General features: G+C 46.2%; 2 protein-coding genes across 3 annotated transcripts; one reads left to right on the top strand and one right to left on the bottom strand.

The window, feature by feature from the left end:
- Positions 1-1,990: 1,990 nt before the first annotated feature.
- On the bottom strand, positions 1,991-7,374 carry ankrd40 (ankyrin repeat domain 40). Its single transcript, XM_040190315.2, has 5 exons — positions 6,655-7,374; positions 5,923-6,071; positions 5,159-5,779; positions 4,556-4,737; positions 1,991-4,325 (listed from the first exon to the last, which is right to left on the bottom strand). Exons 1-5 carry the CDS (start codon positions 6,786-6,788, stop codon positions 4,182-4,184), a joined length of 1,230 nt encoding a protein of 409 aa, XP_040046249.2. The 5' UTR covers positions 6,789-7,374; the 3' UTR covers positions 1,991-4,181.
- Positions 7,375-8,132: 758 nt separating this feature from the next.
- On the top strand, positions 8,133-14,030 carry luc7l3 (LUC7-like 3 pre-mRNA splicing factor). Of its 2 annotated transcripts, XM_078083914.1 has the most exons (11): positions 8,133-8,391; positions 8,882-8,951; positions 9,038-9,077; positions 9,174-9,318; positions 9,447-9,521; positions 9,764-9,868; positions 10,088-10,249; positions 10,503-10,880; positions 11,353-11,545; positions 11,651-11,868; positions 13,368-14,030. In XM_078083914.1, the coding sequence occupies exons 1-10, from the start codon at positions 8,293-8,295 to the stop codon at positions 11,833-11,835; spliced, it is 1,452 nt and encodes a 483-aa protein (XP_077940040.1). In that variant the 5' UTR covers positions 8,133-8,292; the 3' UTR covers positions 11,836-11,868; positions 13,368-14,030. The 2 variants fall into 2 exon arrangements, with proteins under 2 accessions (XP_077940040.1, XP_077940039.1); XM_078083913.1 differs by having other exon boundaries at positions 11,651-14,030.
- Positions 14,031-16,143: the final 2,113 nt, after the last annotated feature.

A 16,143-nucleotide genomic window follows, 5' to 3' on the forward strand; every position in this document is an offset into this window, starting at 1 on the left:
TTGTCCGCCGTCGGACCTTGACTTTGACCTTCCTCCCCGCGCACACCCGCCGTCTCCCCGAGACCACATCACAACCGCCTCGCAACTTAGTGAACGGCTCCAGTTCCTTTTGTTTACCCGCAATGTTTTAGATCCAGTAAAGCTTCCAGATCTGCTGGCAACTGCAAACAAAATATACAACATGTAAGGCGATGAGCTCAGAATTTCTAGCAGCCAGATTTTTAAAAAATTGACACACAGACCCGAACTAGCTGTGTCCCCTTGTTCCCCACCGTCAATAAAATCACCTTCTCATTTATGCTAAGCTAGGCTAACCGGGTGTCGGCTGGAGCCTTTCATCGGACAGACAGCGAAGAGCTCCACAATCATTTCCCCTCCTCCCTCATTCATTCATTCATTCGCTGTATGTGGGCCTGTGCTGCTCAGCTAGAACAAGATGCATATATATATATATATATATATATATATATATAATCTCTCAGTGGCTTTACCTTGTCCTGCATGCAAAAATATATAAGCAGCTCTGTATATCGGCTTTGTGTATAATGCCCGTCAGAGAGGAGTGCATGTTGCCCCACGTGCCCGGTGGGGAACGTGGCCTTGTGCCTCCGTGTGTGAAACGCTCTCAGGGGCCCTCGAGCACGATGCTCCGCGGCGTCTCGCGCTCACGGCCGAGTCCTGGGAAGCTGGCTGAAAACAATGGAGGTGTTATGACTGTTCACTCTAAGCCTATTAGGGGCGCCTCACTCCTGAACAAAGGAGAGGGACACGTCCGGCCGCTGCCGGGCCGTGAGCCGCTTCCTCGGTCTAGACACGCAGCCGACGGACGGACATGCAGGCACACGTGCACAGATTCACCGGGCGCCACCACGGCGCACGCACACAGGTTGTCAGACATCGTCTGTACATTTAGGTTGCGCACGTACACACGTGTGTGTGTGTGTCCCTTTTCTAAAAAGACTCCATTCTCACGTTATGTAAGATTTGTTCCCTCCGGACTGCAGCGTGTGAACATCTGCTCACCACATGAACTCGATCGTATTCGTTTCAGAGCTGTTGAGGATCTCCAGTGTGTGCGTACGACCATAATGTAGGCGTTGTTTATGTTCTTTAAATTACAAAGGGAACATAACAAAATGTTTTAAGTTCAAAAGAGAATGTACAACATCGGCTCGGACAAATGCAGGTCAAAGGTGAAAAGCCACAGCTGGACAGTACATTACTGAACTTTGAAATGTGGAGCGTTTCCAGAAATGCACATTACTAGTGTAAAGATAAGGAGCTATTATGTGGTAATAAATCTATATTGAAAGGAAGTCTTAATCAATTAGCTCAAATGTACAGGGAATGTTAGTATATTTAAGTGAAGGATAATAAAAACATGAGTCAGGGTTTTAGAGGACAACTTTTTATTATTTAATTCAGTTATTCCTATTATAGATCAGGTGTTTAAGAATTAAATTCTTAATTTAACAATGACTACTTTTAATTGGACCCAGTTATAAAAGTGAAGATATTTTTTCAAGCATAATAAGTTAGTTAAGACACTTCCTGTAGATCTAAATATATATTCTTATTTAATTAAGAGACTAGTGGCGCCATGAGAGCAATTTGTTTACTCCCTAACCCCCTCCTCAGGGACTTTCACTCTGAACAAATCAACTCTCACACTGACCCACTGTGGCTTCTGCACTTCTGGGTAGAAACATCGAAATGGACCAATATTTAAAGTGAGTAAAAAAAACTTTTTATATTCAAAAAGTAATTCGATCCTGAACTGAAGTGATAAAACGTATGTGTCCGGTGCAATGCCAATATTTGCTCATTTGTGTCCTCTACTGGCTGATGGTTGAAACATTTCAATACATTAAGCCAGACGAACCCTGTAAGCGGTCCCTGCGTTTATAGAGAGCATCAGGAAAGATACTCAAGCTCATTACTTCGTCCGTCGATTAGTCAGATGGGAATAATGTGGACACAGTGAGGGAAGTAGTTCACCATGCTTTATCAAAGAACAGATACAGGTCTCCATAAATATCCAACACAACTTAAAACAGTGAAGATAATTTCTACAAGTGCACAGGACGCACTGTATATAAAAATATCAGACTCTGAATGCATAGGTTAAGTCAAACTGTATTCTGCATTTTCTAGAACAATTAGCAACTCAACAAATACAAGTTAGTTATCTCCTTTCCACAAAATCAAAAGAGATCCTATAAAAACCCATTTGGAACACAGTGCTGCCCCTGGACCGGGACGCCATGGGACGCCATGGGACGCCATGGGACCCGGGCGATGCTCCGCCCACACAGACCCAAACTCCTGCCTCAGACAGGGGGCACAACTTCCCATAACGAAGCACTTAACATTGTTGGGACAGAACATAAGCACTCTTGGTCGTCCTTTCTTCACACAGCAAACGTTCTGGACGCCCCCCCCCCCCCCTCCCCTCCTCACCAGCCACACATTGCACTTTGCTTCAACGACAGGGACTTTCATCCCTCCGCTGAACTCCTTCTTGCACTAAGTTAAGACAAACAGAAACAGGCCTATCGGTTAAAAAAAAAAGAATAAACCTAAAACATACAAACGCAGTGAGAGCGTCAGGTGGGTGGGGAACGTTTTGATTGTAGATGGAGCATTGAGAACCTAAAGCAGCATGAACGTTCCCCTCCGTCACAACATGGTTAATCCCTCACAGCACAGTAACGCTGTAACGGGCTCCTCTACGTCAGTCAGCAAAACGGAAAAGAACATTAAATAAAGGCTTCAATAAAGAAGAAAAACTATTTGAATACTGGCCTTAATAACCAAACGGAGGCCATGTATGGCTATTTTAAATAAATATAGCCCCCCCGTATAGACACGGTCTAAGTTTAAATGTAGGTGACACAAGGTTAGAAAACAACGATTAGAAATGATTAGCTTTAAGAATTTAGTGCTGAATGAGGAAGAAAGCACTCATTAAGTCATGAGTCTCACACACACACACACACACACACACACACACACACACACACACACACACACACACACACACACACACACACACACACACACACACACACACACACACGCTCTCGGCTGGATCTTGTTCGTATCGTCGCTGGCTGGATTAGTTTTGGGTTTTGAGTCTAAATCACAGTTAAACAAAACGGCAGCAACTGAAAACAACTTGTGCAACGAACACGTTTGCTCAAGCTCTCCACCTTTGAGTGGTCCCGCTTCGTTAGTACACATCAAACATTAAAAATAAAACCTTCAGAGTTGACAGTAAGTATTGAGCTGAATGAAGCCACTAAAACAACCTGTAAACAGAAGTGGGAGAAAAACGTCAGATGAAAAGACACAAAAGTTCAAAAACAAAACTGATTATTTTGTTTCCAGTGTCTGACTGAACAACTTAAGAACGCGGGGTGGGGGGGGGGGGATCCAAGACTCAAATGTGTCCCTCCTTTTGTGGATCGCGATTAAAGCAGAGCGTGCGTAGAGAAGTACTATGTGTCACCTCAGGCTACCTCCACCTTAGAGCTAGTATGCTGTTCCCTCCCCAGGAAAGACACTGAGGTTTATGCCTACAGCATGTATGAAGCCAGCTAGAACCTCTGATAACACTCCTCTAAAAAAAGGTTCCAGTCGATGTGCGCAAGTCCAAAACTTCGTACTCGGTCGGGTGAACTTATTGGCAGGAGTTATGCAAATCCTTCCTGTGGTGCTCCGGGTCTTTTCCCTTTGTGACCACAGGCCGTGCATGATGTGACCAAATAAGGCTCTTACAGAATCCCATTCAAGTCCGGCCCTTAAGGAAGACAAGCCGGTGCCGCCCTCCCTGTCCCGCTGGAGCCGTGGCACAAAAGTGCAGTGGGGAGGAGAGAAAGAAATAGAAGAGAGGAGGAAAAAAAGGGGGGCCCAAATACTTTTGCACATAATCAAGGACACCATGCATCAGTAATCGCCTACAACTGGCCGGGTACACTAAAGCAGCAGGAGGTGCCCGAGGAGTACAATAGCTACAGAACTTGGAGCAAAAAAAACAAATCCCAGAAAAGGAAATTGGCGAAACACCAGAGCTGGACTGGGCCGTTACAGGGGACCTGGGTGGGCAACTAGTTAGGGTTGCTTGAGGGCAGCTACAGAGGCCCGTCACAAGCGGGGAGACCTCAGGTTGTGTGGCAGCTCTAGTAGGTGAGGCGGGAGGCCTTCATGTTGTAGCAGGGTCTGTCCGTCAGGCCCCCGGTGCCGGAGAAAAGGGACAAGCCCTCGGCTTTCTCCAACACCACCTCGAGCTCCTGGAAGTCCTGCAGCCGAGCGACGTCCTTGTCCTGCACAGGAAGAGACAGGGATGTTTCAATATATGACCAATTCACATACTGTGAAGTAACGGTGTAGAAAGCCCTTTTCCAAACATGTGAGTCGGCTTTTAGGTCATACGTGACAATATTACAACAAAAGGGCATAATCGTAAGCGAGCACGTTTCTTAAAACAAAAGGCTCATTTGATTTGAATAGAAAGCACATCTGATCCGCCAGACTGCATCTTCCTTCAGCACACCTTTCTCAACATGGTGTTCGGCAGCTTGCGGATCTTCTCCACGTGCTCCGTGCTGATGTCCAACTCCCGGCAACACACCCTCAGAAGGGAGCGATAGGTGAGCTCCTGGCGGTCCAGCTCCACTTCGATGAAGTCGTTCTCCCGGGTGTTGGGATTCTGGATACGCACCTTCAGCACCAGCTCTGGAGAAAAAGCAACAGGGTGGCACCTCTTCTTTGACACAGATAGCTCACGTAGAGAGACTGGCTGCGGAGGATGGTCGTGTTTTTGATCATCAAGAGAGAAAGGGGAACGTCCATTAACTACCGGTTCTGGTTTGACAAGTAGGCTGCCGACACACAAACACACATACGTCCGCTAGCTGCTTGGCAATAACAAAAACAACTCCAGTAAGCCAGAGCTCAAGAAATGAACTCAACACAACTGGATGTTTACACAGCAACATGAAATGTGTTGACTGCGATCATTTAGAGGAGCTGGGTGGTGTAGAACCAGGCTAACGGATGTTTCCTCAAGCTTTAAGTACTAAGCGAAGCACTATCTGGTTCTGCATGTGAGGAAGGCGTTAAACATATTACAATACACATGGTAACACCCCCCCACCTTGCACGTTGACAGGGAAGGTGCTGGTGAAGAAGAAAGGCTGGAAGGCGGCCACGGGCCCGCCGGCCTGGCCGTAGTTCAGCTGCTGGGGGAGAGACTGCTGCCGGCCCACAGTCGGGTTAGCGCCGCCCACCGGGGCCTGGACGTGGCCCCCGCTGCTGCTGGCCACGCTGGGGCTGGGCGAGGCCGACGGAGGCGAGCACGCGGTACCGTTGTGGGCCCCCGCGGGCGGGTAGTCGCCGTGGTTGACGAGGTCCATCGGCACCGCGCAGTTTGCGGCGGCGTGGCGGCGCGACGAGGCCGGGCTGTGCGACGCGCCGTTCTGCTCAGTCACGGGAATGAAATCGCCGTGCGCCTGGCTGTGGGTGGGCGCGCTCGGGGGAGGCGAGGGGCCGTCGGGGAAGCGGCTCTGGGGCTTCGGAAGCTCGTGAGATGGGGAGAGGGAGGGGGAGTCGCTCGGCGTGTCTTCGGCGTCTTCTCCAGAACTGTTCTGCGCGAGGTGCCGCGCCCGCATGATCTCGGACTTATCCATCTTGGAATACATGAAGGCCGGGTTGGACAGGTAGTTGGGGATGATCGGCAACTCAGGCTCCTTGACTTCAGGCTCATCCTCTACTTCGACTGCAACAGAATTTATTATTTCCTTAAAAACAGTTTCGAACACATTTCAAGTATCTACACTTTATTACACTGAATGCAAGAGAGAACAAATGACATCTATAATGATGCGTCCAAAACAAGTGGGGAAGAAATCTGCAGCTTACCTCCCAAAAGTCGCTTGATCTCTGGTTTGGATGTAAGTTGCGAGGCCAACTCATCCTTAGCGGTGAGGATTTCTTGGTCCGCTCCGTAACCGAGCAGGAAGGACACTATGTGCTTATGGTTCCTCTTGCACGCCCAGTGCAGGCATGTCCTTGTGACATTATTGGAGAGGGGACAAAGTTTAGTGAGCGGAGGCATCCATCCGCTAATGAAATGAATCAAAATGCATTCAATCGCACATTACTAAAGTTCCACGCATCATTACACAAGTTGTGTATTGCGATTGGAAGCCAGGAGGCAAACAGAAAAAATGACACCAACGTATTTAGTTTGCACAAAATCCTGGCACGTTGCTTCCCTTGTTTATATTGTATTATTTAAGTCAATCCATCAGTGGTAATGACAATAAGCTCGGCAGGTCCATGACTGTATTACCAACTCACTCTTCAAACTTCACACTGACTGATATTTTAGGATGCTTAGAATAATGGCACAAGCAGGTACTAGCAAACAGCTCGTATTACTGACTGACATTTAAGCAGTAGCTTGTCTATCTAACGAAACCGTGGCTCACACCGATAAGCTTTAATCCCTCGTAACAAGGCACTTGACTGCACTGACCCGTTCTAGAAGCGTCAAAAATCGAGTATTAACCAAAAATGTGCATCAAAACAACACTTGTCCCCATGCGTGTATCGTGGAGGAGACACCGTGCACTCTTCCAAAACACTCACCAGCCATTTATTTCGTTCTGGGAATTAACATTTACTCCGCTCTCTACCAAAGTCCGCACTTCGTCGATGTCCCCGATGGCAGACGCCTCTCTCAGCCGCTCCTGTAATTCTTTATCCAGCGAAGTGGTGGACATTTTGATACAGGCAACTAGCGCTGGGACACCATACGATACACAAACGCCTACCGGGGAAAGTTGTCAACTACAAGCGCCCAACAAATGTTTCTTAACGACGGCACATGCGGCCACTAAATATGCGCTTGCCAGCTAACATTAGCTACTCAGCTAACATTAGCTACAGGCTAGCTTGACGAGGTGCTAGCTTGTGGCAGCTAGTCGCTGCGGCTAATTTAACTTCGTATGGAATCTTTGGCGTTTACTCGGCAGGGTCCGTCCTCGCCATTTATCTGTGTTGTTAGATAAAGTAGTAGCTGGTGAAGTGCCACTGCCAAAACTCAGGGCACTCATTCAATGTATCACTGGTATCAGAGCTCCGTCATCGGGCTGCCGATACCATCAGCGCCTCATCGGGGGACATGTTTAGATGTAACAACCGCGGGCACAAATGTTTGTTCCACTCGGAATACTCTCCATTTACGTTTGGTTGACACTTACCTTCCCGTAAAATATAATATGTGACACTATTCCGTCACCAACTCGTTGTCGCTAAGTAAATTAACCTGAAAAATAAAAGGGGAAAGCATTGTTATTAGCACGTGTCACCGGTAACCACGCAACCAGTGGGTAATAACAGACCCCATACTATACTGTCTGCTGAATTTAATGAACGTACGTAAAGCACACGTGATATGATACCTATTTTTATAATGATCGCAATGTGGAGTTGTGCACTCTTTAATCAGCCCCACTTGAGAGAAAATAAAAGCAGACAGGATCAACGATTACTGAACATTTTTTTAGTCGTTCAGTTAATTTGAAAGTCGGAATTTGTGGCTACCACAGATCTCCAAAAAACAGCTATCCGCTAGTGAAACTGTAAAACAGTTAATTAATTACAACCCAAAGCTATGTTTTAATTTATATTAATGGCGATGATTAAACGTATAATAACGTCCGTAGTTGCACGATTTCAAAAAATGTTGCATTTATTCAATATGAACACTAGAGAGCAGTGCAGTTTGCTATTCACGTGCATACGTCACTTAAACTTCACAGACAATATAATGTGTTAGATAAAACACAAGTCTGTATATCATTAAATGGATGCACTGTCTGTATTTAAGCCTATTGAACATTGATAATGTTTAGTTTGTAACTATTGAACAAATAATGACTTTAAAAGGTTATATCTGAGTGTTTCAGTTTGGTGAGTTGATGTAGGTTTTATAGTAGAACATGGGAGTATAACATGTAGGTTGTATGTATTGTTTCTATGTTCTTCACGGATACACGTACGTGTATTCGTCTCCGCAGAGTAGCGTCAATGCACCAATAAGCGCGACACCAAACGCTGAAAACACAGAAGAAGAAGAAGAACGGAGATGACGTCATTCGCATGAAACGGTTCGTGGGTAGAGTCGTAAGCGGGCGGCGTTGTTATAGCATCTGCCATTTTGATCAGAAGTACTTCCTTAAATATCGTGGTGCTTTAGATTAAGACTACAATCTTGTGGGCAAAATGCTTTCAGCAGCCCAGTTACTCGATGAGTTGATGGGCCGTGATCGAAATCTGGCCCCGGATGAGAAGCGATGCAACGTGCGATGGGACGACGAGACTGTAAGTTAGCATTCTAGCTAACATTAGCCCAGCCTGTTCCATAAGCTAACGTTAACAGCTACCTGGCTTAGATCCGATCTGTTTAACCATAGCACATAGGATGTGGGAGCTAGTTACATTAGTGCATTGGTAATTTATTTAGATCGAATTGATGACGCACCAAATTGGAGAAATCAGTGTAATCTTTGCACGCTGCATGATAATTAGCATTAGCTTTAGCCAAAGGTTACGCTAGTTCATTGGTTTACAATGCGGCTTGAGACGTTGTGGATTACTGAGGGTTATTATGTTGCCCCGTGTTAGCTTTGAGGGATAGTTAATCTTTAACCAAGCTAGTTAGATCCGGCATTTGTTAGTCCAGTTTAATGATAACATGAGACAGAAGTAAGAACTGGTTGGTGTTAAATAGCACAGAAATGCTTTAGCCCGAACTGAAATGAATTCTGTCTGTATTAACGTTGGTATTGTGTTGGTCTTTTCTCTCTTCAAGAAAGTATGTCGATACTATCTGTGTGGCTTCTGCCCAGCTGAGCTGTTCACAAACACCCGCTCAGACTTGGGTAAGTTAAGAAGTGTGTGTGTGTGTGTGTGTGTGTGTGAACGCAATACTTAATATCTAATTATGACCTGCTTGTAACTTTTTCAGGGCCTTGCGAGAAAATCCATGATGAAAACCTTAGAATAACGTAAGTTCCCATTGTGCGTTGTACCTCAGCTTGTGTGTGTGTGTGTTTCTCTCGATGTTCCCACATAACAAGCTGCTTCTGTCCCACCGTGTCCAGGTACGAGAAGAGCTCTCGGTTCATGAAGGAGGGCTATGAGCGAGACTTCCTGCGCTATTTGCAGTCGCTCCTGGCCGAGGTGGAGCGGCGGATCCGCAGAGGACATGCCCGGCTCGCCCTCTCGCAGGCCCAGCAGAGCGCAGGGGTTTGTGCACTTTAAACGATAAATGTATTGTTTTTAGGAGCACATCTTTTTGTCATCCAACGGTGCAGAGAAAATTGAGGGATTTTGTGTGTTATATTGATGCACTTTACATCTATTTCTTCCTTCAGGGTCCGGGCCCATCGGGAAAGAATGAAGAGAAGGGCCAGGTTCTGACGGAGAAGATTGAAGACCTGGTTTTACAGGTCTGTAAAGAATATGTTGAAATAAGTGCCTTATATTACATGCATATTGACGTTAATGATTTTGACGGAACCGGGAAGTACTCTAATGTGAATATCTGTTGTGGAACTTCCCCAGATTTGTCAAAGGTAGATTTACCAGCATGGATAACTGATCCTTTACAAAAACGTGTTTGAAATATTATCACCATTGATGCCTCTGTGTTGCTTTTGGTGGGGGGCTTATCGGTTTTATTCTTGCTCAGATTGAGGAGCTGGGCTCGGAGGGCAGAGTGGAGGAGGCCCAGGGAATGATGAAGCTAGTGGAGCAGCTGAAGGAGGAGCGAGAGCTGCTCGGCTCCAACCCCTCGGTGAGTCCGTGAACTCCAGGCTGCTCGACGTGACCGGCGCTGCTTGTGTATTCTAAAAGATAACTGCTGGTTTTACTGACATTCACCATCGCTAGAGTCAACAATGATTCCACAAACGTCTTCAGAATCCATCCTGCGCAAACAGACCAGACGCTGTGCTCCCGTGCTGAACCATGTTGTTGTTTTGACACAATGTTTTTTTTTTTTTTATTTATTCAGACCATCGAGAGCTTTGCGGCCCAGGAGAAGCAGATGGAGGTGTGCGAGGTGTGTGGGGCCTTTCTCATTGTGGGTGACGCACAGTCTCGAGTGGATGACCACTTGATGGGCAAACAACATATGGGCTACGCCAAGATCAAGTCCACCGTGGAGGAGCTCAAGGTAACCGGATTACACGTCCCAGGAAATAAAACGCATGGTTTGATGCGGCAGCAGTTATTTGGTCCATGTTATGGTTGGACAAGAAGCAGAAGTTTGACAATGAAACCATGCAAGTATGTGACTCGGGTTGTCGCAATGCATCCTCTCGTGACAATACTGTACAATTTTTGTCCACTACTTTGGGAAGGTGAATGATTTATAGGAGGCGTAATGATCAACTCGTGCTAATGAGTTCTTGCTCTCTTACTTTCAGGAGAAACTTCGTCGTCGCTCAGAGGAACCCGCAGAAAGTCCAGCGCTTAAGAAGGACCGAGAGGACCGTGAGCGCGAACGAGAAGAGAGGGAGAAGAAGCGCAAGGAGGAGGAAGAGAAGGAGAAAGAGCGGGAGAAGGAGCGCGAAAAGGAGAAGGAGCGAGAGAAAGAGCGCGAACGGGAGCGGGACAGAGAGCGAGACCGTGACCGGGAGAGGGACAGGGACAGAGACCGGGAGAGGGACCGGAGGGCCCGCCGAAGCAACTCCAACAGCCGCCATTCCAGCAGAGTGTCGGACAGGAAAAGGAGCCGATCCCGAGATCGCCGGAGGTCCAGGAGCCGAGACAAGGAGAGGGAGAGGGAACGCAAACGCAGCAGGTAACCCCAACAAGCGACCTTAAAAGAATGCGTGCGTCTGTAAGTCCAGCATCGGAGGACCCTTTGAATCAGGGTTGTCAAACATCACTTGGCGAAGTGTAAAAATGACAGAAAAGCCGGTCCGCGTGACATCAAAGTGGACCGTATGTGGGGCCCCTACCTCAAATCAGTTTGACACCCCTGCTTACAAACGTGTCACACGCTTGTTGGTTTATTTTAAAAAAAAATTTTTTTTACTTGATTTGTTCACTGTGGCATTTTCTAGTTTGGAACCTATTAAGGTGCCTTTAGCTTGTTGCTCATTGTACTAATTTGTTCTGATTACAACGAAAAAGAATTTTCTCTGTTTTGCTGTGAAACATTTTAAAATGGACAATATCAAATTAAATAGTATTTTCCTGTTAATGAAAAATAAAATTATCCTGTTAATGTAGTTATTTGTCAAATGTTAATGATCAGACTTTTTTTTTTTCAGTCGAGACAGGGAGCGCGAGCGGGAGAAGAGGCGCAGCAGCCGCGAGCGCGTTGACAGAAAGCGCCGCTCCCGCAGCCGCGAGCGCAAGAGGTCACGTAGCCCCGAGCGCAAATCTCACCGCCATCGCAGCCGCAGCCGGGACCGGGAGGAGAAGAGAGACCGGGACAGGGAGCGGTCATCGAAAGACAAAGGTGATTTCAAAGAAACGGCGCACGCACGCGCGGGAGAAAAGCCCCCCCCACCCCCCCTTTTTTTTTTTTGATGGATGTGAGCATAAATATCCGATGATTTCGCAGACCGTAAGGGGACGGAGGAGAGGAGCAGCTCCAAGAAAGACAAGCACTCTGACGGCGATGCGGCGGCCATCAAGGCTTCGTCAGGAGCCGAGGTGGTGGAGAAAGGGGCGGCTGCCCCCGCCTCCCCTCGGCTTAACGGCCAGCAAGAGCTCCTCCATTCTGAAGGTGACACTCAGTCCAATTAAAACTGATCTGATAGGACCTCAGATCAGGCTCAGGTAAGTGCGTCCTCACCCTCGCTCCCCCTGGCTCTCAACCCAACCCCTCCCACGCTCCCCATATCCCTCCCCCCACCCTCCTCCCCCATCCCTGTTTACCGTCAGTTCTATGCCTCACGTACTATGTGCATATATCTTTATCCTGTTTTTTAATAGTGCATCATAAGTATGTACTGAAGATGAAGGACTAGGCCCGATGATTGACGAGAAGCTAGAAAACTATCAGACAAAGCCAAGAGGGAAAGGCCAGTGTAGCCCTGAGCAAACGTGCCCGGAGGTACCCTCGTTTTGTACCGGTCTTTGACCAAATGGCAGAAAGAAATATTAACCAATCCAAATCAAATTCCTGCCTGTATTGACCTGTTTGCTTTATTTCTTTTTGTTATTTTAACTTTTTGTTTTTACGTAGAAACCTTTTTCGTAGTTTTGATCTCCTGTTGTCAGACGACTCCTGTGTGTTTACGTGTTGATATGTCCACATATCCATGTCTGCAGATATCACGGTCTGCTCACATGTAAACACACAGACGGACCCTCAGCTCTAGTACAAAAATAACAAGCCATTTTGCCGTAATCATAACTCGAATGCCATGGATCTGTTGTCCAGCTGACTGTGCCTGATGATGCCATGCAGTGTGTGTTTGGGATGGGGGGGGGGGGGGGGGTGTTATAGCAACAGGGGCCTTACGTAACTAACTAACTGGAGGGTAGGGTTTATCAAATGAATTGCAGCTGACTTCCATACCTCACACAGCGTTGGTGTTGTGAGCGAGACCACATGAGAAAAGGGCAAATTAAAAATCATGGATACTCTGACTGTCAAACTGTGCAGGTACTCACCCCAGGTACTCCTTTCTCTACCCACATCCATTTCTGAATGCTGTTGCCTGTCAGAAAAAAAAAAAAACTGCTGTGTACTTCTCCACAACATTTAGTTATGTCTTTTTATTCTGGTTCTTTGTTTTTAGATTCGATAACTTTCAGGGAAAAGTTTTTTTGTTTTTATATTCTAGAAATGTCAGTTTAATATGCTCCGATGCACAGACGGCCTGTTTGATATTTCTATGCGAAATGCTAAAGTTGTCACCCGAGTGTAGCTTTGCCTATAGCGTTAAGGACTTCTGTTTTGTGAGGGTATTTTTAATGTTAAATCTGTCATTGAATCTGTCTGAAAGTATGTCAGGTGCACTTTAGCATTGGCATACGGAGCCTCTAAACAGGTTTGTCACTGTTGATAAAACATTTCGCTCGGAGTTGGTGAGCAGAACTTGAAAAATTTCAGAACTTGTCTGCTCAGAATTACCGCAGATAGAGAAACCCGTTGATGATCTTAACTGTCCTCTGTGGCTAAAGTGAGGGACACATATCACCCGTTTTTGTTTCTCTGTCCATGCTCGTGTTGCTCCAGTAGCAGCAGCAGTTGCTCGTAGCGACGCGCTCAGCACTTGTTGTGGGACCTTTACTGACATTGCGTCTTGTGAACATTCTTTGCTCCACAGGGGAAGCTGGGATATCTGGCGGAGGAAGAAGTGGAAGAGCGCAGCCGCCCTCGTCCTGATTCTGACACGTCGCTGCTTAAAAACAAGGTGAACCACAGACGTGTAGTGGCTTATTTAAGAAAAAAAAACGACAAACAAAAAAACATGAGCGTACATGTAAATTGAGGAGAGGGGGAAGAAAATGCATCTGTCTGATGCTCCATCAGCGGTCCGGAGGAGGGTAGTTGTGGTTCATCTGATGTATTACTTGGTCTAGATGTCAACCAGGCCTCACTTTGAATACCAAACTTAGAGAAGTTCATTTTTGGTTTTTGTGTTCTTATTTTGAAAACCTTTACACATCCTCCTTGTTTCTTGACATTTAGTGCAAACCAAATAATAATAAAATGAAAAGGAAACGATGCTTGTGGTTTGTTTTGGTTTGTCAGGTGCCACTTCGCTCCCTGACCCATTTTTTCTAAGTCGGTTGAAAGCGTAATGTACGATGGTCGTCTCTTATCTCCTCACTCAGAGCTCACATTGATCGCTCTTGTCCCTTCACTGTAAAATATACTGATTTCATTTTGATCAAAAGATTTCAAAGAATGGAGATTCGTTGAATTTTGCTCTGCTTTTAAATGTCCATGTTGTCTCGATGAATAAAAAAAAAAAAAAAAAAATCAATATTTGTCAACCCTGCGTTGTTTCTTTTCCCACCATCGGGGCATCTACTGGAACAAAAATGTCACTGCATGTTTTAAATAAGTCAATGTGAGGTTTGGCAGTTAATCCTGAACTTTGCTGTCCTGTCTGCTTTTTAATGGAGTGAGAAGACTTGAAGTGTTGAGTGTCTGTAAGGAAGATGGATGCAAATCGCGAAATGTCTCCTGGCTGATTGATCACATCGTGTACCCGCCGGTCGGCTCTCGATCCTCCGATAAGTTTACTTCATTTAGTGCAGCCCCTAAGCCCCGCCCACACGGCTCCTCCGTACTGACCTTTCCCAACCTGCCGCCTGTGGAGAAAGCCGGAGGACTTTGTTAGTGCTACTAGAGGCCCTGATTCTGCAGAGTCACCACTGACTGAAAGAAGCTTTGATAAGTTTGCATTCAAGACGTCCAGATGGTCCGATAATCAAGCGCGTCAAGCTTTTACAACGTATATCTAAAAATCTCCAGCAACTAAAGAACGTGTTGTAAACTCTGCTTCACAGTAGCAGCAGTTGACAGATGGCGTTTAATTAGCCAGACAACCGTCCTTATTTCTCGTATCCAGAGTTTCTTCTCCGGTTAAGAGCGTTCTATTGCGTTTAAGATTATAATTAGATGATTTCGGCTCATTCTACTCTGCTGGAAAGTCTTTCATTTCTGTCCTTTGGCAACATTTTTTGTTTTGCCCCATTATTTCCATTGCCAGTGGGGAAATACCAATTTAATACACCCTCGATAGAGTTCAATTAGTGTACGTTGATGGCTCTGGGTGTTGTACTCCCCAAGCTAATGATGCTTCAGTTCCACATGAGCGTGTGCGTGGTTGTGTAGCTGTGGCGTCTCAGTCTCTCTCTCTCTCTTGTGACGCCAACATTCACTCGCCAGGAAAAGGACCAAAAAAAATGTCCTCTGTACCGATCTCATAAGACCACATTTAACAGGTGGGGGCTTAAGATGGTCTCTTATAGAATAACGACCCATGGGGGGGGGGGGTGGTCTGAGAGCCATGCACAGGTTGCAGTTGCACAACTCAACAGCAGGTGGCAGTATGCATCATTTCTAAGAAAAGATGATAATCTGTGGCCTCTCGATACAGTACTTCTTGACACACACTGCTATTAATGCACACAGACACACACAGGCAGGTAGGCAACCCTGATAATAGTAAGTCATGCTAAACAGTGTCACACTCGGGCAACATTAACATCCCATTTTCTCCACCACACACAATCTAAATGTCATTAGGGAAGCAGTATTTCCCCCGGGCGAGAGGAAAAACCGAGGGAAGACACAACAGGAAGATAGCAGGGAAATGGTGGGGTTGTTGTGGTGGTGGTGGGGTGATGGAGCAAGGAACAAGGGGAGCCATGGAGGGATTGGGCCTGATGTGACGCTAACCAACCAAGGTGGGGAAAAAAGGATAATGGAGATGGATGATCTTTACTTTTACTCCTTCCTTTTCTTTTCTTTCTAGACACCCAGTCGATTGCAAGTGAAGGTCAAGAGGGAGAGCAGCATGTAGATGATGCAGCAGAGTGGGCAATTCATCAGCGATGTCGGATTAATGATCTAAACCTCACACTCACTGCTTGTGTCAGCTTTACATCATTGCGTGTGATATGTTGCTACCTGCAGGTGAACTCAGGCACAATGTTTGTTATGCACGAATACTAAAATTGAAGCATATTTTATGCATTTTTTTCTTTTTCTTTCTTAATGTGAGCCAAGAGTTTTTAATCCTAATTCAATTTTTCTGGCCCGGCAAGTTTTAGCACTTATCAACCTATTAGGCCAGAGCTGCTAATGTATATTTTAATACCCTGCGCTCAGCCCTCTATCCCACCATGTTGCTCATTAAATCCGAGGGTGGCTGTAGTGTTTCACTATCTCGTGCAGTCAGACCCGCGTGTCACGTGGCGGAGTGAGACAATACGCCCACTAAATATTAACATATGAAAGACTACCGCGCGTGTGTTAACATGCTGCTTAATTGCTTTATTTTTCAGGTAAACAACAGTGCGTTGACGAGGGCGTGACATGTGTTTACACTTAAATATGTCACACAATCTCACAACACAAACCGACCC

Source organism: Gasterosteus aculeatus, chromosome 11, assembly GCF_964276395.1.
Source record: "Gasterosteus aculeatus chromosome 11, fGasAcu3.hap1.1, whole genome shotgun sequence".
Classification (NCBI taxonomy): domain Eukaryota; kingdom Metazoa; phylum Chordata; class Actinopteri; order Perciformes; family Gasterosteidae; genus Gasterosteus; species Gasterosteus aculeatus.